The sequence below is a fragment of the Corapipo altera genome, unplaced genomic scaffold (genome assembly GCF_003945725.1).
Source record: "Corapipo altera isolate COAL_440 unplaced genomic scaffold, ASM394572v1 2, whole genome shotgun sequence".
Taxonomy (NCBI): domain Eukaryota; kingdom Metazoa; phylum Chordata; class Aves; order Passeriformes; family Pipridae; genus Corapipo; species Corapipo altera.
Genome location: NW_020884890.1, coordinates 11,131,898 through 11,158,091, shown reverse-complemented (window position 1 = coordinate 11,158,091; position 26,194 = coordinate 11,131,898). Strand labels below are relative to the sequence as shown.

The 26,194-nt window shown below is 36.2% G+C and overlaps 1 protein-coding gene across 1 annotated transcript in view; it reads left to right on the top strand.

Annotated features, from left to right (window-relative positions):
- Positions 1–26,194, top strand: part of ME1 (malic enzyme 1) — a 164,001-nt gene that overhangs the window by 54,674 nt on the left and 83,133 nt on the right. Inside the window, exons 4-5 of the mRNA XM_027645062.1 lie at positions 12,143–12,218; positions 13,389–13,550. Of these exons, the coding sequence (XP_027500863.1) occupies positions 12,143–12,218; positions 13,389–13,550 (238 nt within the window). The remainder of the gene's footprint in view (positions 1–12,142; positions 12,219–13,388; positions 13,551–26,194) is intronic.

The following is a 26,194-nucleotide window of genomic DNA, read 5'->3' as shown; positions in this document are numbered from 1 at the left end:
ATACATGTGGGTTTTTTTGTAAAAACTGGTTAGGAATGGAAGAGGAGCTGCAGCCTATTCTTTGAGCGTGTTGTGCACACCTTCAGCATCAGGCACGCTTTTAGATTTACAATAGAAGATCCTTCTAGAAGACCTACATATTATCTGTGGTGTGCTGAGGTATCCCAGGCATTTCCAAAGAGATGGTTAGCCATTGGTGCTAATGTCTATTTAACATTTGACTGTTGCCGAGGAGTTAGAGTTTCCATTTTGGATGGAATTCCTTCAGCTTTATAAAAGTATCTATTCTGAAACCCTCCTAAGAGGAGGTAGTGCTCCCCAGGGCAGGCACTACAGGGATTGCTTAGCAAGGTGCACTGAAAAGAAGAAAACCTGCTACCTTTCTGTAGCTGTGAGATGCTCTGGGATATGAAATGCTCTGAGGTGTGAAGTGTGTGCGCTCATAGGCTATGCCTTTGCTCTTCTGTGTGCTGTTTAAACTTGCGATTCATTGCATATACTGTGGAAGGGAAAGGGCTTACTTCCAGATACCAATGGGATAAAAAATAAATAGTCTTACTGCCTGTGTTTACAATTGGGTATCATCAGCAGTATCATCATGCATTGGTAACATGAGCGTGTAACAGAGAACTGTTACAGGTGACTGATAAGCATTTAGGGTGGGTTTGGTTTGATTGGGGGTTTTTTAAATACTAAGATCTTACAGGTAGAAAATCCTATGCTCTCCTTCTATGCAGAGTTTTTCGATGTCCCCAGTAATTCCCAGTGTTATCATCTGATACTGTAAAACAAGGTGCCAGTAGTATTTCAGATGACATGCCAGTGATTTAGAAGCATTGCATTACTTTATTAGCTCATTCTGTATATATCCCAGCCCATGCCCAGAGGATATTTTTCTTTAGGGGTGTGCTTACACTGGAGTTTCTCCAGCTGTCATTTTCTGTAAATTTGTTGCACGCACGTCCTTCGGCACCACCCAAATCCCCTGCTTGTACGTTCAGCAGCTTCTCTGTTCAAAATACCCTCATTACTCAGCAGTCTAACATTGTCTCATTGTTGCATTTCCAATACAGGATACTCAGTAGCTTTAAAAAAAACCAACAACCCTACAGTCATTCCTGTAATTCTATTTGATGAAGTGCCAAAGAGGAAGGAAAAAACCTAGCAAAATCCCTGTGACTTTGCAACAGCTTGGCTATTCTAAAATCATAGTTTTCTGTCTCTGTCTAGAAGCTTTCTAGATAGATAGGGTAAACAGTCAGATCTTAAAATGGAAAATCAGAAGTGAAGAGTAGGCATATGATTTTCAACCTTAGGAGCATAACAAATGGGATGATTGTGTGTTGTAATATATCTTGTGTTTCTCTATATTTGTGGTTAGATGCTTTTAGTCCAGGAGATTTTTACATGCTACATTTGAGAAAACCATATACTGCTGCTGATATGAGGCTCCTGAAAAAGACAGAAAAAAATGTTGGGGGTAGAAGTTAATGCTTTTATTTCTTGCAAGGCATTTTCATCCTTTTAAAGCAAAGTTTTATAGCTGTATAAAACTGTTTTCTTACAGGCACAGTTCAATAAAAAGTGTCAGCAGTGTTAGTTATAAAAAACTTAAACATAAAAAGACCAGGTCATAATAACTTTACCAAATCTCTTGTAGAGTAACATTAACATAGTGTAATTTGCAGTTGGGTGGAGAAAGGTTTGTGAGGCATCTGGCATCCTGACCACCACTCTTTGAGTTAAGTGGTGACATTGAAAGTCAGTTCTGCTTTGTACAAGGACCTTCTTCAGCTAATGAGCATTAACTGATTAAACCATATGCAGGAAAAACAGTATTTTTTAGAAAACTATATGCAAGAGGCTGCTGGGAACATAGATCAAATAGATGAAATGGTAAGAATGTGCATAAGCCAAACAAAACAAGTCATTTTTGTAAGAAAAGGAAGGACTTCTGGCCAAAGGCAGAAGGTGATAGGGAAGGCTTAAATCAATTGGGAGAAATAAGGGAACCATTTAATGAGAAATATAAAAAAAGGAAAACAAGTTTCAGATTGTAGCGAATGAGAACCTTTACCTTTGGCAAAAAGATGTTCAAAAGCCAGTTTTCATTTTTGCCTCTTCGTTCACAAAGTGGCTACATTTAACTTGAATTTCTGTTAGTCTTAAGGAAAAAAGGGAGTCTAGGAGACCTCACAACGTTATTTTAGTGTAGTCTAGTGTATGGAAATTAACTGCTGTTTTGGACATTCTGGTGGAGTTTTCCATCTAAGGGAAGAGCTTCCTGTTGCTGAGATGAAGCTCTAATATAGCTTACAGAGACACAGCAGCACATTTCCACTTACATTCGTACATGCTTACAATAAATCTAAAGAACTCCAAGAGAAAAGTTAAAAGAAACCAAAAATACCCTCTGATATAACAGCTGTTATATATAAAAAAAGGAAAACAAGTTTCAGCACGTACAAATCTACAGGTTTGCTTCACTGTATGTTGAGGGGCAGATTTTTCATGCTGCCTGTTTTAGGCAACAGTATGTCTTTGAGCATTTTCCTTAGTCATCCAGAAGGAACTTCCTCAATATAATATGTAGATGTTTGCTTCTGAAAATGAAAATACAGAACAGGGTTTGCTTTCTGTTCAATTAATTAATTTTTTTCCTCCACAAATAACTAGTATATGAGTCCTGTTTCCATTCTCTGCAAGCAATGTGCCTATTTCTACTTTCAGTTTGCCACTTCACATAGTATGTAGCAATACTCCAGTGCGGGCACTGAAGTGAGATTCTTCTGGAGGATGGTTGTAATGGTAGTCATTTGATGAGTGGTTGGCATGCCACATTCAAACTTCACGGTGAAACAAATGTCCTCTTTGAAAGAATATGGCATATAGACTTTCAATGGTAATGTCCTCAGAAAAGCTTGTGCCTCTTTCTGATGTTGGACTCAAGCCTTTGATTACCTTGAACAGGTTGGATGCTCCTAAATAACATTTCAGAAACTCCTCTTGTAACTGCTAGACGATGCTTTTTGAATACTCCATCACCCCATAAGACTGCCTCCAAGACTCCATTCTGTATCCTGTATTGCTTTGTTTCACATAGGTGCAGAGTGAAGGTTAGCAGTGTTAGTTTGTGTTAGCCAATATTGTTGCATGCTACATTTTTTCCCAAAATGTTGATACTGACTTTATGAAATGAAAAACTTTGCATGGAGTCATGACTGAATTTGCAAAAAAGGGAGGGAAAGTGTAAGAACACTTACCTCTAATGGATGAGGTTACTTTTTATGGCAGTGGGCCAGATACATTCCAGATGTTTAAAGCTCAAAATGTTTCTTTGGGGTTCCATCTGGTATAATTTTTTTCTCAAATTTTATGATAAAGGCTTCTAGTAATTTTCAATCAAGTCAGAATATCACTATTTTTTTCTTAAATATATTCAATTCCCTGTAATTATAATATACATGTCATATAAATTTCCTGGGTTTTGATGATAAAATTTTAATATTCACTTCCTCTGTGAGTGAATTTCAGAAAACAAGTGGTATGTTGGAAGTTTCTTAATGTCAGATAACTAAGTCTTAAAAAACGTCATGTATGCCTCTCAGTTTCTCTGAGATAGAGCTGGACATGAAGTTTTTTTCCCATGTTAAAAGTTGTTATTATTTAACACAGTACTAAAAATTTTGTCTGTCTCATGCATTCATTTATGCTGTAAATAACAGGAAATAAGTACAGAAATAGTGCTGCTGATCAGATTGTTTACATTTTTAAAATGTGCAGGTGGTAAATTGAGATCTGTACTTTTTCAGAGTGTTATGCCCACCTTTGTGTGCTAAAATATAGAAGACATTTTCAATTGGTATCTGCTGATACAATTTCCACTGAAAGCAGGAACAGGTTTCTGCGTATGTTTGGAGTTGAGCACCATGCAGAAACAATCTGGTCTTAGGAACAGCAAAAACTGCTAGATCAGGTATTTTTGTTTACTGCTAACACTTCATACTAAAAACTAGGGAAAATTTGTGGTCCATAAGAAAATTTTACCTCAGGAGATGCCAAGGAAAAATAACTGCTCTAGCAAACCCTGCTCATGCAGGGGGCTTGGACTGGGGGCTCTCCGGTGGCCCCAGATAGCTTTGATTTGTGTGCCCTGGAATGCAGGTCCTGGAGATGTCACCAAATGCTGCACACGGACAGCTTAAGCCTCAGTGAAACAGCCCTACTCTGTGCCTGGATGCTCACTGCAAATTTTGTATGATAAATTTAATCCTGGCACTTTCCCATAAGCCTGCCTGCCTTGTTACCTCATAGCCCTGCAGCTCCTTGCATTGGGAACTGTTCTGTCACTGTGACAGAAATTGAGCAGTGTCCTTGGTTCATTTTCAGCAGATAGGGTCAGCACTACAGATGGAAGATAGTGTGTCTTTTCAGAAGTGACTTTTTCATTGAAGTGGAAGTTGAGTAGGATATGCCATAAGAAGAGGCATTTTTTTTGAATAAGTCTTATTGAGAGCAAATGATGGTGATTTAAAGGTCAATGAAAACTGCCTTAAAAGATGCTGTTGTCTAAATACTGGAAATTTTCCATGTTCCAATGAGCCAAGGCAGCACAAGTTACTGAAGTAAATAGAAGGACAGTTATCTCACTTGTTGAGTACTTCACAGTTTAAACAGCATTTAAAAGGTTTTTTTTTAGAAAAACATCGCTAGCATTACAAGATTCCTAGTAGATAACATGATTGATGTTGTTTGTAGGTGGCTTTTTGTGCAGTTAATATTAGCATAAAATAATACCAACATGATAGATATTGAAGCAGAGCAGTAGGTTGTTTTTTGTCTTAAAAATGAATGGGTCTGTCTCTGGTAAACCATTCTCTCATTCACAGTCTTCAAATAGTTCTATATGTGTCTATTAGAGTGTAAGTAATTAAGTTATTTATTGAGCAACTGTCAGAGGAATATAAGTAGCTTCTGGAGGAAAACAGCTAGTATTTTGCAAAGTCTGCCTTTTCCTTCGCAAACATATCCCATTGAATTGCAGTTGTCCGGTTAAGCAACAATACGTAAAAACTGTTTGTCTAGATGAATGATACTTTAGGAATATAGTTAAATCAACAAATCCATGTTTTAAGAAGTGACTATAATGAAGATATGATTTGATCTACTTTGTTGCTGTATGAAAAGGATGAATCATTACAGTTTGAAATTCCAGACCAAAAAATTCTGTGCTGTTTGCTTTTGCAAGTCGAGGAAGTGCGACACTAATTAAAAAAGTGTTAAATACCTAGATAAACAATAATGAGTATTTTATATGAATGATGCAAAAAGTCTGCAATGACTAAGTCCATGAAGTGTTTCTTTTAGTATGATGTATTCTTAATTTTTATCTGAAGTAATTTGAGGTGCACATTATAGTTTCCAAATAAGTAAAGATTTTTGGATTATTAGTGAAGTGTCACACTATAATTGCTTTTGGTACCATGTAAAATTGACTTTAAAGCTTTGCAGTGTAAGGCATGTAATGTTGTTACTCAGATTATTTTTACAATGTAATGGGGGTTTTTTGTGTTGAATGAGAGCAATTGAAGAATTACTTCATTAAGTTGCTTTTTATTGTACAAAAGTCTTAACTTCTTTGCCCAGTTCTGGAGCTTGAGTTTACCTAATGGGTGTTTTACGAAGTGAAAGCAGAATGTTCCAAGGAAAAAAGGTTCTTTCTGCAAGAAATCTCTATACACTCATATTCACTACATAGAGATTACACACTTTGGTAGCAAGCGTAGGTGTCTCAGGGGGTTGGAAGAGTCCAGACTTTATGGAGAAAAGTAATAGGACAGAACTGGTGCAGGTTTTTTCTCTCTTCCTTTTTCATTTGCCTTCAGTCTGCACTGCTGTGGGCAACTTGTCACCTTCTGTTATGTTATAATTCTGAAAATGTATGCTGTATGCAAACTCTGGAGACTGTTTCAGATGCAGAAGGGGAGATGGGGCAATGTCTGTGTGATCTGGCCCCTGCCGGGAGGAGTGTCAGGAGTGTTATAGCTTGCTGTGTTGCAACTTATGGAACAGGAGCCCTTGATTCCCTGCTTCCCTAATCCCTCATGGAGTGGAAGAGGAAATGGTCTGAGATCTAAAGTCAGGTTTCTGAGACCTAACGTGTGGAAAAAGGGAATCTCTCTGGAAGTTCCTGGAGCCCATGGGGTTGTTTGAACCAGCTCTTCTGACTGTAGTGCCACCTGAATGAGTGTCTTTGAAGCACACAGTGTCCACTGTCAAGGAAACAAGGCAGAGCCAAGGAATCTAGTCAAAGATCTTGGTCAGGTTCAAGCATAGTGTGGATACTGTATTTGCTTTTGGCAGCATTTGGAGCACTCCACACTCTGAGGCTTACACCAGAAAAATTATAATCTTACATAGCTATCTATCCCAATTTTCTTTTTACAATGGTTTTGTTTGTTTGTTTTTATTACTATCATGATAACTATTATTTATTTTTAAATAAGCTTTTAGCGTCTATACTAAAAGATCCCCCAGCGTCTGAATCTTTGTGTTACTAGAGTTATGTATCTTTTATTCCTCCAAACCCTTTCCTTTCTTTTCTGAAACCTTACCCTGAGGTCGTATCTTCAAACGTCAGGCTTATGGCTGTTCTCTTTCAGGTTAGGTTCATCACTTTTCTGCTCTAAAGACTAATTCACATTGTAGACTGCACAGTTCTGTAAGTGCTCTGAACTTAATTCTCTCTTCTACATAGATGTTACTTTTAACTGTAGTAACTATTAGAGCACTATACTTACTGACAAGGATTGATGAGCATCTTTGATGGACATGGGCATGTAAAAGAGTGCTACACAGGCTGCCAACATTGGATAAAGACTACCATGAAACTGTTTTCTGAAGGGATTCTTGAAATAAGCCTAAATGCTGGTATGCTCCTTCAAGCTGAAGATTGATTGTTCAGACCCCTTGACATTAGCATTTCCCACTTAGACTGATTATGAACAGTGTGTTTTCCTGTATTTTAATTATTTCCTTACACTCTTGTGCCAAACTGGGCTTTTGAATTACTATAAAAATTTATAATGACACTTTCATTATTCTTTTATGCATAGCAAAGTAGAGTTGGCAGATGTTAGCATCTGTCTTCCAGAGTACTTGAAGTCTTCTACAAAATAAATATTTATAATCAGTAACCATTTAGGAAACCATATGCCAAGTGTGAAATAACACATAATATTTATAAACTTCTATATCTTTTCAGGATTGGTATCTTACTCTCCATTGTCTTTCATATGCTACTGGTACTTTTTTATGAACTATATCTTACTCATGTACAGCCCCAGGCTTTCAGAGGTGTTAGCAATACCTACTGTTTTCTTGATGCTCCTATTGTATCTTTGATCTTTGTTTTTGATTTAGTCTTTCTTTTTCCTTCTTACAAACTTTTTTGTTAAATACGGTTTGAGTATGCAACATCTAGAAAATGTAAATCCCAGGTTTCTTTAATACTGATGAATTCAGTCTGATGGTCAGTAGCAGTTTCAGCATCAAGTATTTTATTTGTTGAAAAATGTACCTGTGCATTGCAAAGTAATGAAATTCACCCCTGTATAGAGGGAAAGGTAAAACAGCTGCATTTCTTAAATCAGCCTGCCACTTGTATTTATTAGGCCTCAGTGGTGTTGCAGTGCAAAGGAACCTGATAAGGTAGGATGTAATGAGTATATTTTATATGAAGACAGGAGACCATATTGAAAAGTTACAATGGGAAATGTGAAAAAAAGCAGAATGTTCTTTGGGGAGGATATAGGTGCTCTTAGTTTCTAGTGCAGTGTTTGTATTGTACTGGTTTTTATAATCTTAAAAATAGGAGGGAATTTCAACAGGGATCAGGGAAGTTAATTTACCTCTTTCTTGCAAAGTACAGAAGTTCAGGATAGTCTGGGCTGAGAAATTAACTGATTAGACCCTGAAATTTTTTTATTGTTGTTGTTGTTGTTATTATTATTATTAAGCTTGTTGATTTAGGCTGCCTGGAGAAGTGAAGTCTCCTCTACTATAATGCTACGTATAGTTCATCATTCAAATAACAGTTTTGAATATGTAGGGTTGTGAGAAAAGTTTGAACTTTTTTCATTAAAACATGTTTGGCATTTTCTGAGGCATGTTAGATTGCCTCCTGTTGTTACAAGAAGAGGAAAGAAAGGATTATTCTGTTAGTATGACATATTTTTCTAAACTGCTCTTTAATAGAAAATAGACATACACATTGCTGCTGGAACATTGCTTCCTTGAAACATAATAAACAAATGCTCCATTTAATACTGTTGACTTTGTTCTCATAGATCAGAATTCTAATAAAACAGACCCAAATTATGTGATGTAGAATGACCTCCACATAACTGGTAAAATTTGCTACAGTGTGGTGAGCTCAGTGACCCAAAATAGATCCACCCTTTGTCAAGTGGATCTTGATGTCCTTGTGTGCGTTTCCCCCTCACTCTTCAGGGCTTTGTTCTTACTGATGGTGTGACAGGAAGAAAGGAGGCATAGTTACTTCTTTACCTAATTACTCCTCTGCTGTAGTTTCATGTGTTGTCTGGGTAGCTGAAGTGGGTGTAAGTAGGAGTGTTCACCTTGGCTAGGCAAGTGTAAAACAGTGCTGAATTGAGGGGAGCAAAGTGGCTGAAGATGAGCACTTCTGCATATGCACTCAGGCAAATTCTATGTGGATCTGCATTGTGCCCTGTTCAAAATGAATAAATTAGAAGACTGATCTGCTGCTGCAAGATTTAAGTAATAATTTTAACTCACAGTTTTGCTGATTGGCTTTTTAAGCCTTATCAGGTCTCAGTTTGTTGCCTTGCAAGAAAAGATAATATATATAACTGAGGTAGAGTTCAAATAGAATCATATACTGTTGTAAAGCCAACAGTTGCTTTCCCGGTGAGCTTTCCAATCTGGGCTGCTCTGGAAGTGCATACAGGAAAACTTAAACCTGTTTCCCCATGAGTTGCAACTCTTGTTAGAGATGTGAATATGTGCATGCTGAAAAACAAGTACCATATATTTCTTCATAATTTTTTCCTGTATCTTACCTCTTTCTCTGTGTGCTGAAATATGTTATTTGTCCATCTGTTTTAACAGCCCATCCTCCAGTGCTGTGTCAGGTGCACAACCTGCAGACCATCCCTTGCTCTTTGTCTGGCAGAGTGGGGTGTGCATCACTGACATGACAGTCGTTATTAACATGATATTCAAATGGATAATTTGGTCTTATTTCTGGACTGAAATACGCATATAATTTAATCCAGTTTAAATTGCGTAGCTTGTCCCATTCTAATTTATTCTTGTGGCTGTGCCACGACAGCCAAAAAATAACTATAGTGTCTAAGTAGCCAAATTATTGGCTACATTTTCAGCTTGTCAGCCCTATCCCTCTTACAATAACCTTATGCAGTTGGTGCTTTTCCTGGACCTTGTGGAAAACAAAACAACAACATAATGCTACTTTTCTGGTGGTTGTCTCCAGGTAGAATTGCCAGCAAGTTCAGTCCCAGAAATACGGGATGAATAGTCTTGTGGCTGACACCTTTGCAAGCCAGGGTTCCTCTTGCAACCTTGTGTGGCTTCTTGCAGAGGACTACTTAAAGGAGAAAAGTGCTTTAGCTAAAGAAATGAAGGACAAGAAAAACAGGTCCAGATAAAAGAATAAGAAATTCTTGTCTCTTATTCTGTGCCCCTAAATCTAGAGGTGTCTTCTCAGTCAGAGATGTCTTCTGTGTCCAGAAACATTTCACTAAACTACCGAAAGAATGGAAGGAAGGGAAGAAGCAGGGGAGTGAAGTGCTTTTGACATGACTCTGTTTACACTTCAGCCTCTATTTTCCATTGTTGCTTGAATGTGATCCTGCTAGGACAGATTTCTGAAATACACTCTCAATACTTATTCAAAGTCCTTACAAATGTTCTAACAAAATTCCTTCTGGAGCAGCCACCCTGCCTTTATTTTCATCTGCTGGGAAATTTATTCCATGGAGACCTCTCTCCCTAGCTTGCAAGGAAGAGGTCATTCAAGCACACTGGGCTGGACTCTGGCTCTTTAGAAAATCAATACAAAATCTTGCTTCATTTAACACAAATCTGTTAGGCTGATGTAAATTGGAGGATGGAGACAAGGAGAGGAGTGATCCCGCAAGATAACTTTCTTCCAGCACTTTTCACTTCTTTCACACGCTTGTCTCTGACAGTTGTCTGTCTCTGAGGCGAGCAGTTTTGATAAGCTGTAGTTTATGATTTAACAGTTTACAGGTTGTTTTATCTAATGACTCACTGTACAATACATCAGAAAAGAAGCTTCAGCATTTACTTTTCTTTGCTGCTTTACAGCATTTCACGGTTAGGAACATCTTTCTTCAGGTAGCTGGTTCACAAATAGTATGCTTGTGTGCTGTAAATACCAGAACTTTTCAAAAGTGCTGTATATATTAACCCTCCTGTCCCTGAGGACCTGTCACTTCCACGGAGGTGGAGGAATTAATTTACTGACAGGTCTTACTCATTAAAAAACAACTGATAGATGATAATATCCAGCCTGGTGAGTTAGTTCTGAGTGCAGGGAGTGGATGCAGAAGGGGAATTAATTAGAAACTCCAGGATGAGAAGATTTCTAATTCTAGGGGAAAATGCATCAAATGGAACGCTTTGGTTAATTGCAATGTGTCTTACGTTGCTTTTTGTCCAAAATAATAAACAATTTCATTTGAATGTTTGTGACAGCAAAGAGGGGAAGAATACACTTAAATACAAAATTATATTAAAATTCAATATGAAAGTATAGTTCACATTATAATTGATATATAAACATATAATCTAATATGTTCGAAATATATAAACATAAGAAATCACATGTAATGTTTGGACTCATTTTGTTGTCTTGATTAATATATATTTAACACTGCAGGAAATTTTTTGCTTGACTTGGAGTATGTGCAATCATATCTGAAAACTGTTTTCCTGAGTTCTTAGTTTTGTTTAGACCTGCATGAGCATATACTCACTTTTATGAATATGGCGATATTGTAGTAGACCTAGATTTCAATTACTTTTTCAGTATTTTTCTCCAATTTTTACTATATAATGGTGGATCAAATGCTTTAGAATAATTCTAGAAGACAACTTCTTATACTTACTAATGAAAGTTTAATTACAAGAAGGCATCTTTGACACGTATTTCTCCACTGATGTTTTCTTTGTGAGTTTTTAGAGACTGAATTCAATGGGAGAGTATTTTTCCACTATCTCACATGAGAAAAGTCGATAAGAAATGAAATTAAATTATCTCTGAGTGGACCTGAATGTCTATTTGCCTGTCAAGTAAAAAAATTGAAGAATAAAATGCTGAAGAGTAGGATAAGATACAATATCAAATCTGTAATAAACAGAAAAAGAAATGAGAATTAAACTTTTCTGTCATTTTGTTTTAAACTCTTCTGTACTGGTGGAACTAAAGGCAAATTTACAAACATTGTTCAGAGTAAAGTTTTGGTCTGCTCAGCACCAAGGACCTTCTCTCACTGTAGAGAAGGTAACTTACCACTTCTCTGAGTTTCAAAGGGGCAATCTAATGAAATAGACTGTTTTCTAAACACATAACTGAATGTTCTTGAATTATTTTATGTAATGATAATATATGGCTTATTTCAGGTTTTGTTCATAGCTTAAAACTTTGGCCTATTCTTGTTTGTAAATGTTAGGACTTCAGAGGCACTAGTGATCACTGTTATATGAGGAACTTGTTTTGTAGTCAAGGACAACTAATGAACACATTTGAACAGATGGAGTGATTAGTGAGCTTTAAAATCAAACTTGACGGTTTTCAGAAAAGACTCTTACACATTCTCAATGCTCAATGAAATTTCGCTGAGTTACGTGTTCTCTGACTTCTACTAAATGCAGATGATTAATTTACTCATTGATACAAAACTGAGCTCTTTTTATTGAATGGAATCTTTGTATGTTGGAAACACATTTACATAGAGTTTGATCATTATTTAATTGATTTATACTTTATTTATATTAAATGGATTTATAATTATTTAATTGCCTGCTTATATGAAAAATATTTTTCTATTTGCAGAGGTCTTTTTATTTCTATCCATGACCGGGGTCACATTGCTACAATGCTTAAATCCTGGCCAGAAAGTGTCATCAAGGTAAGTGCAGTTTTAGTTGCATGACAAAGCTGATGCTGTTTTGTAGCCAAGATGACTTGGTTAAGATGATTTTTGAGCTTTCTATCAATTTAGATTTCAGTGATTTTTTAACTAATTTTTTAAACAGAAAGAATGCTGTTACAGCCAAAGTCTGAGGCATTCAAACCCTTACTTGTCTGGCTTATGAATTAGTCAATTACATGGAATGTTATGCATGAAAAAAAACCAACTCTGAATGCTTTTTCTGCATTTCAGAGAATCACAGAGTGGTTAAGGTAGGAAGGCACCTCTGGAGATCATCCATTCCATCTTCCTGCTCAAACAAGGTCAGCCAGGAAGGGCTATGTCCAACCTTTGGGGTTTTGAGTATCTCTCCAAGAGTGAAGACTCCACAAGATCTCTTGGCAAACCATTCTAGTGTTTGAGTTAATAGTTCTCCATTTGTGATGCTTGATGAGCTCTCTCAAAAGAAATATTAAATTTCCAACTAAAATACCTTGTCACAGAGTATGACAAGGAGATTTCTGTGTTTACAGTTGCTTGCTATGCTGAGCACTTCTGTCCTTTACTATGAAAAATCTTTCTGTATAGCACAGACAGTTTTTTGGGGTTTATTGCATTTCTGTCAAAGAAAATACATGCTTCCTGATATGCATAAGTATGATGGAGTTATGTTATTTGCTCAAGGGAAGAAATACATCTTTGAGAGGTAAGAGCCAGGTGGTTGTAGACATCACTGTCAAAGGCTGGGAGGAGTGGCTGGCTCTGGTTCTTCTGAGAACAGATATGACAAAACCCAGGAGTCTGGGATTCTTCTTTTTTAGTGGGTAACTTCCTTTCCCTTCCTATTCTGTTTTCATACTGTTGACAGAAAAATGTAAGAGGGAACAATTCCAGTTCCCTTGTAATGTAATACTAAGTAGCTCTTTTGTGTATTCTTAAATTTTATATGAAAGTCCCGTTTACAGTGAAGCAAGGGTCTAAAATAGTGTAACAAAACCATAGTAAAGTACAATAAAACAATTATGTACCTTTACTGTAGTATTGATTTGTTTGTACCTGCTAGAATTTTTGCATACGCATTAAAAAATGATGGTAAGAAAATAACGGAATACTTAGTGCATACAACCAAAGAAGTGACTTTTAGAATGTTTTTATTGCTTCCTCCAGGCTATTGTGGTGACTGATGGAGAACGTATTCTTGGTCTTGGCGACCTTGGCTGTTATGGAATGGGCATTCCCGTTGGTAAACTGGCACTTTATACGGCATGTGGAGGAATAAAACCTTACGAGTGTCTGCCAGTGATGTTGGATGTGGGAACAAATAACGAGGTAAATCCTTTCTGAAGTGTAGTGAATATTAAGTGTGCATGTCTGTGTACTTCAGTTGTACATTCATTTTAGTTATAAAAAGCACTGTAAATTTTCCCCAAATGAGGTCCTAGTGCTTCAAGTGTGTGGACCTTACCCTCTTTAACTTGACTTCCCATTTGTGTTAAATGGAGAGATTTAAAGCTGTTGAAAATTGGCTCTTTGCTTTCCAGTGCTTCTGGGATTACTAGTTAATTACTTGACCCCTGTTCTTCCTTCTCTTTTTTTGCCTGAAAGAATATTTGTATACTTGAAAACTATGAATGATGGCAAATTAAAAAAATAATCTGCAATATCATTATACTTTTGTAGAAGTAAACACGTGTTCTCCTATAAATAATGCAAGTGTTAAACTTTATGCATGATAAATGTATCAAAGATTTTTGTGTATTATAGCTAAATAAAGTATTCCTGTACCAGTAAATTTAACTAGGGCTTCTAGATTGTTGGTTTGGGTGTGCATCTTCAGCTTTATACACACACATCCACCCCTGCCCCACTGGGATAATTTAGACAATTACAATACATTAAAGCATTACTGAACCAGAAATGCCTGCTACCCTTTCTCTCTGTTCCCCCAGAAACTGCCTTTAAAAGCAGACAGACTTACTTGTGAGATGTACCTGAACACTGTAGCATGTAGCCATATCAAATCATTAGCTAAAAAATGTTTTTATTCCTGGTTTGAGCAGCTGGGCCAGTTGTGTAATCTATCATTGAATGTTTCTAGGCAGTTAATTGCATTAGATACTTCTTTTACTTCAGTAGGATTTGCCTTTTGCTTTTATGATTGTGTTTCATTGTACTTTTTAATTGTGCATAGCATATTATTTTCTTGAAAGTTGTTGTCAAACATCTTTATATACACAGACCAATAGCAAAACAGGCTTACCCATACTAGTAGTCTAACTTTCATGTCACTGTTCTTGTGACTAAACAATGAATATGAAAGAGTGGCACCCATGAAGTATTACAAGGTGCATAAAATTTGTATGAGCTAGAGTTTCTTGATGCTCTGAAACATTCACATTCTACTCAGGAGATTGCCTTTTGTATTTTTCAATTTGGAATATGGCTTCTTATATTAGGACCATAGGGAATGAGACCTGAAGTCTGCCCTTGGGTTATGACCAGGTTGGACTTTATTGCTGTACCCCTTGATTGATGAGACTACATGGACCTGATAATATTCATTACTAGAGGCTTGGATGTAGTTCCCAGGCTCCTTTAGTCAGTCAGAAAACTTGGGGCACCAGGTCCCTTAATTTCTTCCAACACTCTTCCTCTCACGCACATCCCTGTTCCGTCCTTAACAACTATGTTCATGTAACCTGGTGGTGAGTCACTGTAGAGAACTGAAATGACTGAAAAGTGTTCACATTTTGCTGGCTAAGCTGATTATATTATGTCAAGCTGCTGTGGAATTGCACTGCAATTCCTTATCTTACAATCTAAACCTCTTGGACAAATAACTGTATTTTCATGCTATATTTTCTTAGTCTAGCCAGTATTTTCCATAATGAAACACAATAGAAATCACTCTCACAACTTGAGCACATATAAATAATAATTATGCTGAACATATTTTTTGAAATGTGCAGATGTTTTCCATTTAGATTAGTTCCTTCTCCCATTCTGCGGGGGCCTCACTGCTTTAAAAGAAGTTCTAAAAAATGTACTTTTGGCAACTATAATGTGGAGGTGCAAAACCTGCAAATTCTCCAAAGAAAGATTAAGTCTTATTCTACAGCAGATTGCAAAAAACCACAAGATTTTACAGGTTCTCATCCTGGATTGCTTTGTTGTATACAGGACTCGAAACAGTAACTTCAAGAAGCAACTCACTCAATTTCAGATGATTATTAAAATCCTTGTTACTGTTAGTTTTAGCAGAGGTATTTTTGGCTGGGGTATTGTCCTGTTACTCATAAAACCAAAGAAAGAAACGAGAAGGAAATAAAGCATTTTTATACGTTTGCCTAGATAATAAGCAAGAGAAATGGAAACTGCTTTTTTATGGGTAAAAATTGACCTAGTAGAAAGTCTCGTGTGACTAAACTAGTAAATCACTCTATGTAATCTATGTGGGACTGAGTGTCCAAAAGAAGAGGTATTGACTGCTGCCAAAAATAATATACCTGTTTTGGAAAATACTGACAAATTGGAGGCAAGTAATTATTGAGGGACATATTTATCCAAAGCATTTAAAATGTTATTTGGAGTACTATTAGTTATTTACCTCAAACCGTGACAATCTCACGAAAAGTTGTGCCTTACCCAGTAGCCACGTATTTTTTAGGTGTGAGGACGGTTCTTTAGGTGGGATTTCAATCCAATTAAACTATACTCAGGCACCAGTCTCAGTGCTGATAGGAAATTGTCATTGGAAATCCTGGGGTGATCTCTGGATCCTGAGTGTTCATCTAATGTTGTAGAGACATATGTTATATAACCTTGAAATGGTTAAAGAAATAGACTGTAGAAGAAAAGGAATAGTTACCAAGGTACAAACAGCTGTAACTTAATGGAGACCTACCCAAAACACATGTTCTCAGCACTGGAGGTGGGATGGTTTAAGAACGATGAAAATAATCAAGCTGGATCATGGGGAAACATTTAAACATTAAAATGTGAGTGATGATTGTTTTCTACTTAAAATATGCTATTAAAGTCTCACAAACTAAACAATGTTGAGGCAAAAAATCAGCCTGGCTTACAGGGATGTGAAAACTGGCAGTTTAATAAAACCAAACAAACAGCAAAACCTAATAATAGAAACCAAGTTCAAAAAATGTGTTTATAGGCAGTAAATAAGGAAAAGACACTAAAGAAAAGCAACCTAGTGAAAATAATTATGAATAATAAGAATGAGGTTTTCTGTTGTTCTTGATGCTTTTCCTTAACGATGGTGCATGTGGAAGTATTAGTTTGTCACTATAAATGTGGTAGTAGATATTTTTTAAATGTCAGTTTTATCTGTCTTGGCATGAAGTCTTATTTTCCACTGTATTAACAGCAAATGAATATGTTGAACGAAAGCTTTAAAAGTTTGTCAAGATCCTTAAATCAGAATGTCCAAATAATGCTTTGGCCAGTTTTTTTTAAAAAAAAACTCTGGTAAAAGCTTTCTGTACCATGCTGATCTGGGTGGGGAGGAAAAAATAGTTTTTTCTTAGTTATATTTGGGATAAATTGAGAATGTCAGGCAGATTGGACTAAAGGTAAGGCTCTTATTTAAAATACAATGGTCCTGGTCTAATGTGAGTTTACAGATTTTGGGTTGACTCTTATTTTTTACCTTTATAAGACATTTGAATTCATAGTGTTTCTTTTAAAACTAGACCAGTGAAGAAGTAAAGCAGGCCTCCTGTGTTACTAGAGAAAATGCAATTTAAAATTTATATTTCTGTGAGGAATAATAAAGTACTTGTGGGTCTATGGTGTCTCAGGGTTGTTTTTTTTCAGCTCAGCAATGTTTAATATCTTTATCAATTTCTGTTGTTTAAGGGTCACAAAAGAGACACAGTTTAGTTAAAGTACTATTATCCAGCCAGACTAGGAATGAAATCTAGAAGACTGATGACTTGTGTTATATAGAAGTCAAACCAGTGGTGAAAGGATTTCTTTTGACCATAAAAATCTGAATCTAATACTGAATGCTTAGCAGAGGAATGAAAACTGTGTTTATTTGATACCTTAGAAGAGAAGCTCTGACAAGTTCATGGGTGCTATAGCAATTCTAAACTTAATGTGTAAATTCAATACTGGCAATGGCCAGTTGTGGGAGCTTTGGAAAGATTACGTGTTACCATTTAAACTTAAACCATTTACAATAAATTTCAGTCTAACTAGAAGGCATTCAACTCCTTTAGATAGTACCTTCACACAATGTGAAAAAGCCAAGATAGCTCTTACTGAAAGGAGTTCTTATTCAGGCAGTTTTTAGCAGAAGGCATCTTGGTGTTCTGAGCACCAGGACAGTGCCACACCCTGGCCATCAGGACTGCCGGGCTGTCAGAAGTCATTCCAGCTGCAGCTGTGATGGCTGCAAGGAAACTGGGCATGCCAACATTCTCTTGCCCTGTGTAGACATAGTTAAATAGCTGTCTGGTCACCTATATAGTTAAATAGCTGACTGGTCACATGTATATGCCCTTAATGTACTGATGAGCTGTGATGGTCAGTTTGCTTTTGAAAAATGTGTATCTGAACTGGTTTCTATTTGTATTACTGTTGGTCTCTCCTCCCGAGTAACAAGAGATAGGAGGAGAGAAAATTACCTCAGCTTGTGCCAGAGGAGCTTTCAATTGGATATTAGGAACAATTTCTTCACAGAAAGGGTTGTCAAGCATTGATACAGGCTGCCCAGGGAAGTGGTTGAGTCACCATTCCTGGAAGTATTTAAAAGTTATGTAATTGTAGTGCTTAGGGACATAGTTTAGTGGTGGACTTGGCAGTACTGGGTTAATGGTTGGACTCAATGATCTTAAAGGCCTTTTCCAACCTAAGCAACTCTATGATTCTATGATTTAAGTACTGAAAAGTGCACAAGAGAAAGAAATATGCAGGGCAGCTCCTAAGGCAGCTGCTCCTCCATCTGCGACACTTCAGGGATTTGTGGGCTGCTATTTCAAGTTGTTTCCTGCGTGCTTGCTTCAGAATATTTTTTCTCTTAACTTACTAAAATATTGAAATGGAGAAATGTGATGGTTCTCACAGTTGCCCTAAATAGGTCAACGACTGTGGCTGACTCTCAATTCTGATTCCTCTGGAGAAATGGCAGGCTTCCGTGGTGGAATATGGAATCCAGAAAAGCTGAGGTGCAAATTCAGGCTCAGTTCTTCAGCTTGTTATAGTTAACTTTCTGCATTTCACCAAACTATTTTCAGTTGTCATAAGAACTGGTACCAACTTTCCAAGATTCATATTCTTGAAGAATACCTACATGTGAATGTGCAAATGAAATCTGTTGAGAAAACATAAACAAAGCTCCTTTTATTATTCATATTCCAACCAAAATAGAAACCTGGGCAGTAGAAAGCCGAATATAGAGTCAACCTGCTATTTCATACCTTAGCAATCTAAATATATAAATGTATCAAACAAATAATGTAAATTGTGTACAGCTGCAGGGATTTCTAAATAAAAGACAGTCACAATTTGCATTCATGTATAGAGTAGTGGCACTTTTACATAGTAGTGGCACTTTTACATTTTTTTTGGTGTAGTAAGTATGTACTGAAATGGTTATGCTCTGATTTTAAAAAGGTCCTTTTGCCTTTCTGTTGAATGATGATCATTAGAACTAGAGACAGCATTTCAGTGACAATTTTACTGTAAAACAGTAGTAATATTTCCTGAATTCTATGAATAGAGGTTGGTCCTGTCTATCTAAAAATGATCTATTTTTGTATCTGGTGCATATACGAGAATCACATTTCAAGGTTATATTTTCCACTGTGTTCCTTAGTAGTTTTGAGTGTTCCTGCAATACAAATGACACTATGTGTGATCAAAACAGAAGGTTTCTAGATGCACAGCTTTTCATTTAGGTATGTTAAAATGTTATGGACCAACTTAACCTAGTTGATGAAAAGAGGCTTTTTTCCATGCTCCACAAGACAGTCAGGCCAAGGAAGGTGCTCAAAGGTAATGCTGTGGCCCAGTGGTGCTGAGTTCCAGGCATGAAAATTTGTAAAACTATTGATGAAGTAAATCTTCTGGTTCTTTAATCTTTCAGCTGCTGCCTATCCGTGTCAGTCTGGTAGGAGGTAATTGCACTTCCTTCACCAGTTAAGTTCTATTTTACAAGTGGATTTTTTTTCCCTCTTAGATCTTGCTGCTAGATCCTTCCTTGGTAGCACATGGACAGCACTTGAACAAAGGAGAACATACACGAATATTCCTTTTTCTTCCTCTTTTCCTGCTTCCACTTGGCAAGTAAATAGTGTGATTGGATATTATTTTTCCTAGAGTCAATGCCATGAGTCATTTTTTCTATTTTCTTTTCACTATTCAGAATTACTGAAAAGTAAATTAATTTCTGAATTTACAGTTCTGTCTAGCCCATTATGCAGATTAAAAAAACATATACTATTTTATTTTGTTGGAATTGGTAGTCTCCTTTTAAATCTATTAAGTTATTTGAAGTGGACTGAACATGTTTTAGAAGAGGGAATGGACTAGTGCATCTGTTTTTATAGATGCGCATTCTAAAATTGGGGGCATTTAGTGTCATCTTTCCAGTGTGTTTCAAAAGATTCTACCTCTAAAATAAATATAGCATCACCAATCACTCATAAATGTACTTTATTTAAACAATAGGAACACCTGAAAGTGTGCCAGCATCCATATTACACTTACAGACTAAGGAATGAGCTGGAAAAGGGATGGTACTTACAAGAGTCACCATTTCCCGCTCAGTGTTGGGATTGGTGGGTGACAAATATCTGACAGCTGATGTTCTTCAGTAACTTTTGAGAGCTTCCCTTTTCTGGCTCTTCGATGCTCTGATTGAATAGTTACAGTATGTCTGGTAATACATTTACAACTTGAAAATTTCAAAAGTTATTTTTACTCACTGTTTTAACTCAGATGAGTTGAGAATTTGTAAGTGTAGTAATAAATCTAGATTTACCCAAGATACTGAAGTTTTCAATGTGTTTCAGTCTTTTAAAGACTGCCTTTTGAAGAATCTTTGAGTTTGTCTTCCATTGTGTCCCTAGTCTTCTGCAATTTTTTTAGTTACTGTTTCTTTTGTATCTTCTGCCTTACTATGTATTTCCTTGGTTATGTTAAACCTTCAGTAGAAGACTGTGTATAAATGTCTTGTGCTTCCTAGAGGATGCATTCTACTAGTGAGAATCAAGAAAGCTGAAATACAAAACATTGCCTATCCCTTTTATGAAGTAATTGTGTATGAAGGGGAACAGCATTCCCCACTGTATTTAGAGCTGCTAAAAGTTTTGACTTATTTGCAAATGTAGAAGATCACTTGCTATTCTTTACCATGGTATTCCCAGGGCAATGTGTTGCATCACCTTCCTTTTTTTCATTTAGCTGCTTTTCTCATATTTTCTTAGGCGTAGATCAGCAGCTATGAGTACCAGCACTTTTTCCAATAAAACTCAAATATAAATGGGCTTGGCTTTTAAACATTTTTTTAAAATATTTTTCTCAGTTTCGTAGTATGCACACTCTCAGCATTTTGTTTAATGCTGCATTCACTTGTTATTTACTATAACAGTAGAAAGACATTCTGTATTTACATTACTACTATTATAATACTTGTCTCCTTTTACCCTAATAGGGGGATGAAAAATACCTTGATCTACATTTTCTGTCAGTAGCAAAGATGCTTACAGTCCTTTTTAAATAAATAAAAAACTAATGAGGAGAGATTTTTCCACCAGACTTTTACTGTTGTTATCATACAACAAAAGGTTACTGCAATTTTAAAAATTCATTCAATTGTTTTAGTTCAATTAAATTAAAGGAGACTTTCAGGTTCATATTATCTTTTTAATATGTGTGTTGTATAAAATAATATATTGCTATATATTTAGTGACAGACTTACATCCACCATGACTCTATATTGGCTTTGCTTAAAGTTCTCTTATTCTTTCATAAAATACTAGAGATTAGTGTTTGCAATCTTCTTGTAACCATCCAGCCTTTCCATGTTACCTCTATAGTCAACCCAAATCTAGACTTTTCTAGTGTATCCACTGTCCTGGCAGCAATGTGTTTTCCTGGTTTTTTTTAATCTTTCCCATGCTTAAGATTCAGTGGAATGGCCAGTTATAATCTTGTGTTTGAATTACTAGTCTTGAGAGTCTGGGGCCCGTTCACCAAGTTAGGTAAGCTCAGAATGACTGAAAAAGAGACACAGAGCTTGACAGCCGTATGAACCTAAACTAATCCTCCTTGGGAAATTTTATGAAGAGCAACATATGCTGCTTTTTGTAGAGGAACTGTGTCAAATTTGTTCAATTAATTGTGTTTTAAAATGTTCTTTAATCTATTGTTTTACCTGTTGATTACAAAAAGAGCCTAGACTAGCTTAGATTTTGAAGTATCCAGTATAGGTTCTTAAGTTACTTAACATGAATTCATACTCAGTTTGCACTTCAGTTACCTCTGTCTGCATCTGATATGTGGTTACTGTGTGTCTTGGGAGACTTTTATAGAGAATTTTTGTCAACCTCGTATTAAACAAACCCTTATTATCTTTGAGAAGTGTCATTCTACTGCTCTTTGAGAAATGCCATTCTACTACTTAGTGCATGAGAAGATGTCAGCAATTGTCTGCTACTTTTGATCCATTGTTATCCTTTGAACTTTGTCATTTTGGCTAGGAATATATGGTATTCTTTTTCTGAGACTGTTAATTTATTTTTGTGAAATTTGCTATTATGAATATTTCTTTTGTGAAGTGTTCTATTTCATTAGACCATGGAAAATGTGTCAAAGTCAGGTGGTGCTTCGGATTTCCGCATTTACCAAACAGCATTTTGGCAATGATTTTTAAGACCTGAGAAGTTAAAGAGGGGAGTATTTTAGCAGAGAGAACAGAGATGGTGACCTGAGATTTAAGTCTCAGTTTCAGCTGACATTAGAAAGAACGAGCTGTGTACTGATATTACTGGCAGTTCTGTCAGTCCATTTAATTTCTTCTTACTTCACTTTTCAGCACAAGGGGATCTATGAAAGAGGGCAGAAATGAATATCTGGAAATGCTTATTTTGGATAGGAAGCATGAATATCCATGGGCCAAACCGATGGCAGACTTTATTTCAAGATACATTAGACATTTCCAATTCTTCATGCTCAGAAGGCAACAACAGATAGTGTTTGTTTTGGTTGGCTTTCATGTAACTGCCAGCTATCAACCTCCTCAGGAATTTCACAGGCAATGGAGAAGAAAAGAGAAGGAGTAAGCATAAATATAGCTGCTATCACAAAAGGTGGAATAATATGCATCATTTATGGCTCCGCAGAGGACAGCTGAGTGTCTGGGACAAAGCACGTCACCTATTTATCATAAAGGTGTTCTTACAAATGTTGGCCTTGCACTAGCAGGTCTACTTTGTACACAGAATTATTTTTTCCTTTTTTTCTTTTGGTGGTAGGACAGATATATAGCTGGCATGCCAGCACTGAAATAATATCAACATACTTTTTTCATAATTGCCAGTCAGTCAAGGGAACACTGTTGATGTGACTTGTTGATGTAGGAAGAGGTCCAACCCATTTGGCTCTAGTAAAAAAATGGCTGATTGTCAGCACAGTAGATAGGGATGTCAGAGTCAAAGATATTTTGATGAAGGACCATGTGGGAGTAGCTTATGGAAGTAAATGAAATAAATATATGTAAGTTTAATAAAATTGAAAAGAGGTCGCAACAAGTAGTGGAGATTTATAGTTACATATGAATTGAAAAGAAATCAAAACAAAATATCAGAACTGTTGGTATAGAAATGGGATGTACTGGTAACCTAGAACAAGATTTTCAGTTTTGTAAATGATATCTGTTGATATGTTAAAATTCTGTTCAATTACATATCTGATGGACTCAAAACATTTGTGCTGTCATAATCTGTGACCTGATACAATAATAGGAAAGTCTTCTTTATTAATAGAATATTAAAGATGAATGAAAAAGATCTTCAAGGGGTTTTTTACAGTTTATGTTATCTGTCATTTGTCACATGAAGCAAGATTATTAAGATAGCATTCTTCTGAATATTGTTAGTTACTAACATTGTTATAGTTAGTTAAAACTTTACTGATGCCATCTTCTTTGCTCTTCTCTGATTCACTTTGTTGGTGGTTTGTTTTTTGGTTTTGATTTTTTTTTTCTTAATTTTTGTCTGGTTTTGAAAACTAGATGACTCCTTACATTCAAACGTTTCCACTGCCTATCCTAAACAAAATTTGGAAATGTAAGTGCATGAAAATAAAAGGAATCATATGTGTTTGTTGCTTCACAGAAAATGATATAGGAAAGTTTGATGTATTCAGAGTGTTTGAATCACATCAAGCATCTGTATCTTGTCATACTCTCTTGATTAAGCTAAAAAAATAATTTATTAAGATAGCAACACACCTGATTACTTTGCAGGAAAAAAAATCTCCAACTTCTATAAAGCATTTCACTGAGGCTAGACTTGTTTTTAGGGTACTGTATAGGCTACCGTGAGTAATATTTGGACTTTCCTTAAAGATTATTGTTTGGCCACCTTCTGTGATTTATTATAAGCACTTACTGCTGGACCCTCAAGTAGGTTTTAGCATGTCATCCCTCAGGTTTTCTGAGAGCAATAAACTTTTGAAAGTTTGATTGTGATAATCTATTTCTATAGCTTACAGTTCCCATTATCTATCAGCTATATTTCAAAATGTAGCATTGAGGGTATTGTTAAATGTTTCTTGATGTGCAACAGGACACGGGATTGAAATTTTAGACATATAACTGCTGGGGTTCATGAAGAAGAAATAATAGTCATTAACTGTATGGGATCTGTGGAAGGTCAGTTGTGTAGGGAGCTTAATGGTTCATCAGAGCCTTTTCTGTGATTCAGTAAAAGCTTTTATAGAAAGTAGATATTAGGAGTTTCAGGAGATTTTTTGTGAGGTGCTCTGAAACTATATGAATAAAAGACATCAGATTTCTCATATTTTTTAACTTCCTGATTACTATTTGTATGTTAAAATATTAGTGATTACATGGAGCATAATGTGCTGAAGTCCTAAACGATGTTGGATTCTTCAGGACTATTGTTTTCTCAATAGGCAAATGATTAAGTTTTTCAAGAAATACCACTGGCATGCAGACAACCATTTGTTTTCAGTTTTACTGTGTAAAAGAGTTATGCATGCTAAAATTATGTCTGATGAAATGTTCCTCTGAAACCATGGTTCTGAGCATCTTCCAAGTTCCAACTCAAATAACAGGCATTTGTGGAATTGGCATTATCCCTGTCCCTGCAGACAGATATTAACATCAGGAGAAATCTCTGAGACTGTTAAACATAATGTAGAGTATTTATCTTGCTGTTTTTTTTTTTTTTCCTTAAAGTACACAATGAATTAGGTCTCTCTGTTCTCCTTAATAACGCTGCTAAATATGGTTCTGGCAGTGAATTGTGTCATAGAATTCTTTAGGTTTGAAAAGACCTTTAGGATCATTGAGTCCCACTGTTATCCCAGCACTGCCAAGTCCACCACGAAACCATGTCCCTAAGTGCCACATCTACATGGCTTTTAAATATTTCCAGGGTTGGTGACTCAACCACTTCCCTGGGCAGCCTGTTCCAGTGCTTGACAACCCTTTCTGTGAAGAAGCCTCTGTATTCCACCCATGGTGACAGTGCCCTGTTCATACAAAGCGTGCTGTTATTTTTGGATTGCCACAAGTAACACAGAAAATGGATCTTTCTATACTTTTCCTTTTGTATAAATTAAGAAAATTCCAAGATTAGAAATTATTTCCCCTTCCTCCTGGTAATCTCGTGCCTTAGTTATGACCTGTTTGGTATAGCTGCTACTTGGTGTAGAAGCTTAAATGTTGATTTAAAAGAAAGACCTGATGCATCCAAGTGATGATGGTACACAGGCAGAGTACTAGGAAAAGAACTTTAGTGCTATAAGGGTCAGTTTAACAAGGAATTTATTATTTTAGTTTTGAAGCTAACTTTCCTTTAACAGAATATGTTGGCACAATTTTATGTTTATAATTGAAAAACTTTTTAGTTTTTCATTTTCTAGTATGAAAAACTGTCAAACTCACTTGGCAGATTTGGTTTTTTTCTTCAATTACATTACTTTCATAAACAACATCTAATCCAGTCCTCAGGAAAATGCCTGCTTTTCTCCTTATGAACAGTTCATGACCTGTGCTGCAGATTCAGTGATGGCTGTTCTTTCATAGTTACTTCTAAGTAGTTTTTAGAAGTTAAATTGGTTGAAAATCATCAATGTAAGCTGATTGACCTGAAAAAAAAGATTCCAGTGGCATTTAAATTTCAAGGAAATACCATTATTTTTTTACTTTATCTGTTGGCTAGCAAAGTTGTAGTTGAGGTATGGTTCACTACTTAGCTATTCCCAGGTCTTTCCTGATTGGAAACTGCCATGAAGAACAAGGTGAATAAAGCAGTTTTTTGCTAGATTGTCCAATTAAGTTTACTACAAGAATTTTTTTGATAGCATTAGAAAGTTACTGCAAAAGCTTTGTCATTGCTGTATGAATCTGCTATACTGTGTACCAGAAAGGTGAGGAGGTAGAACAGAAGCCAAATTGCTCTGATCTTGCGTCTGATGTTGGGTGTATTATTGCTTTTAAAAATTTTTAGGTTTTGGTATTGAATATCAGGTATGGCAATATATACAGTTAGCCTAGCTATGCTGTCTATACTTGTAATTTTCAGAGCCAATCAAGAAAAGAACTTCAAGTGTCCCTGTGAATTCCAGGTTGTTTGGAATGGAAAAATCAGAAAAGAATGCAGATGCATCATTGATAGGCCCCTGGCTATAGCCGGTATTGTCTGTTTCAGGTGCTCAGAAATCTTGAATTGCACCTAAAAATCATTAGATGAACTTT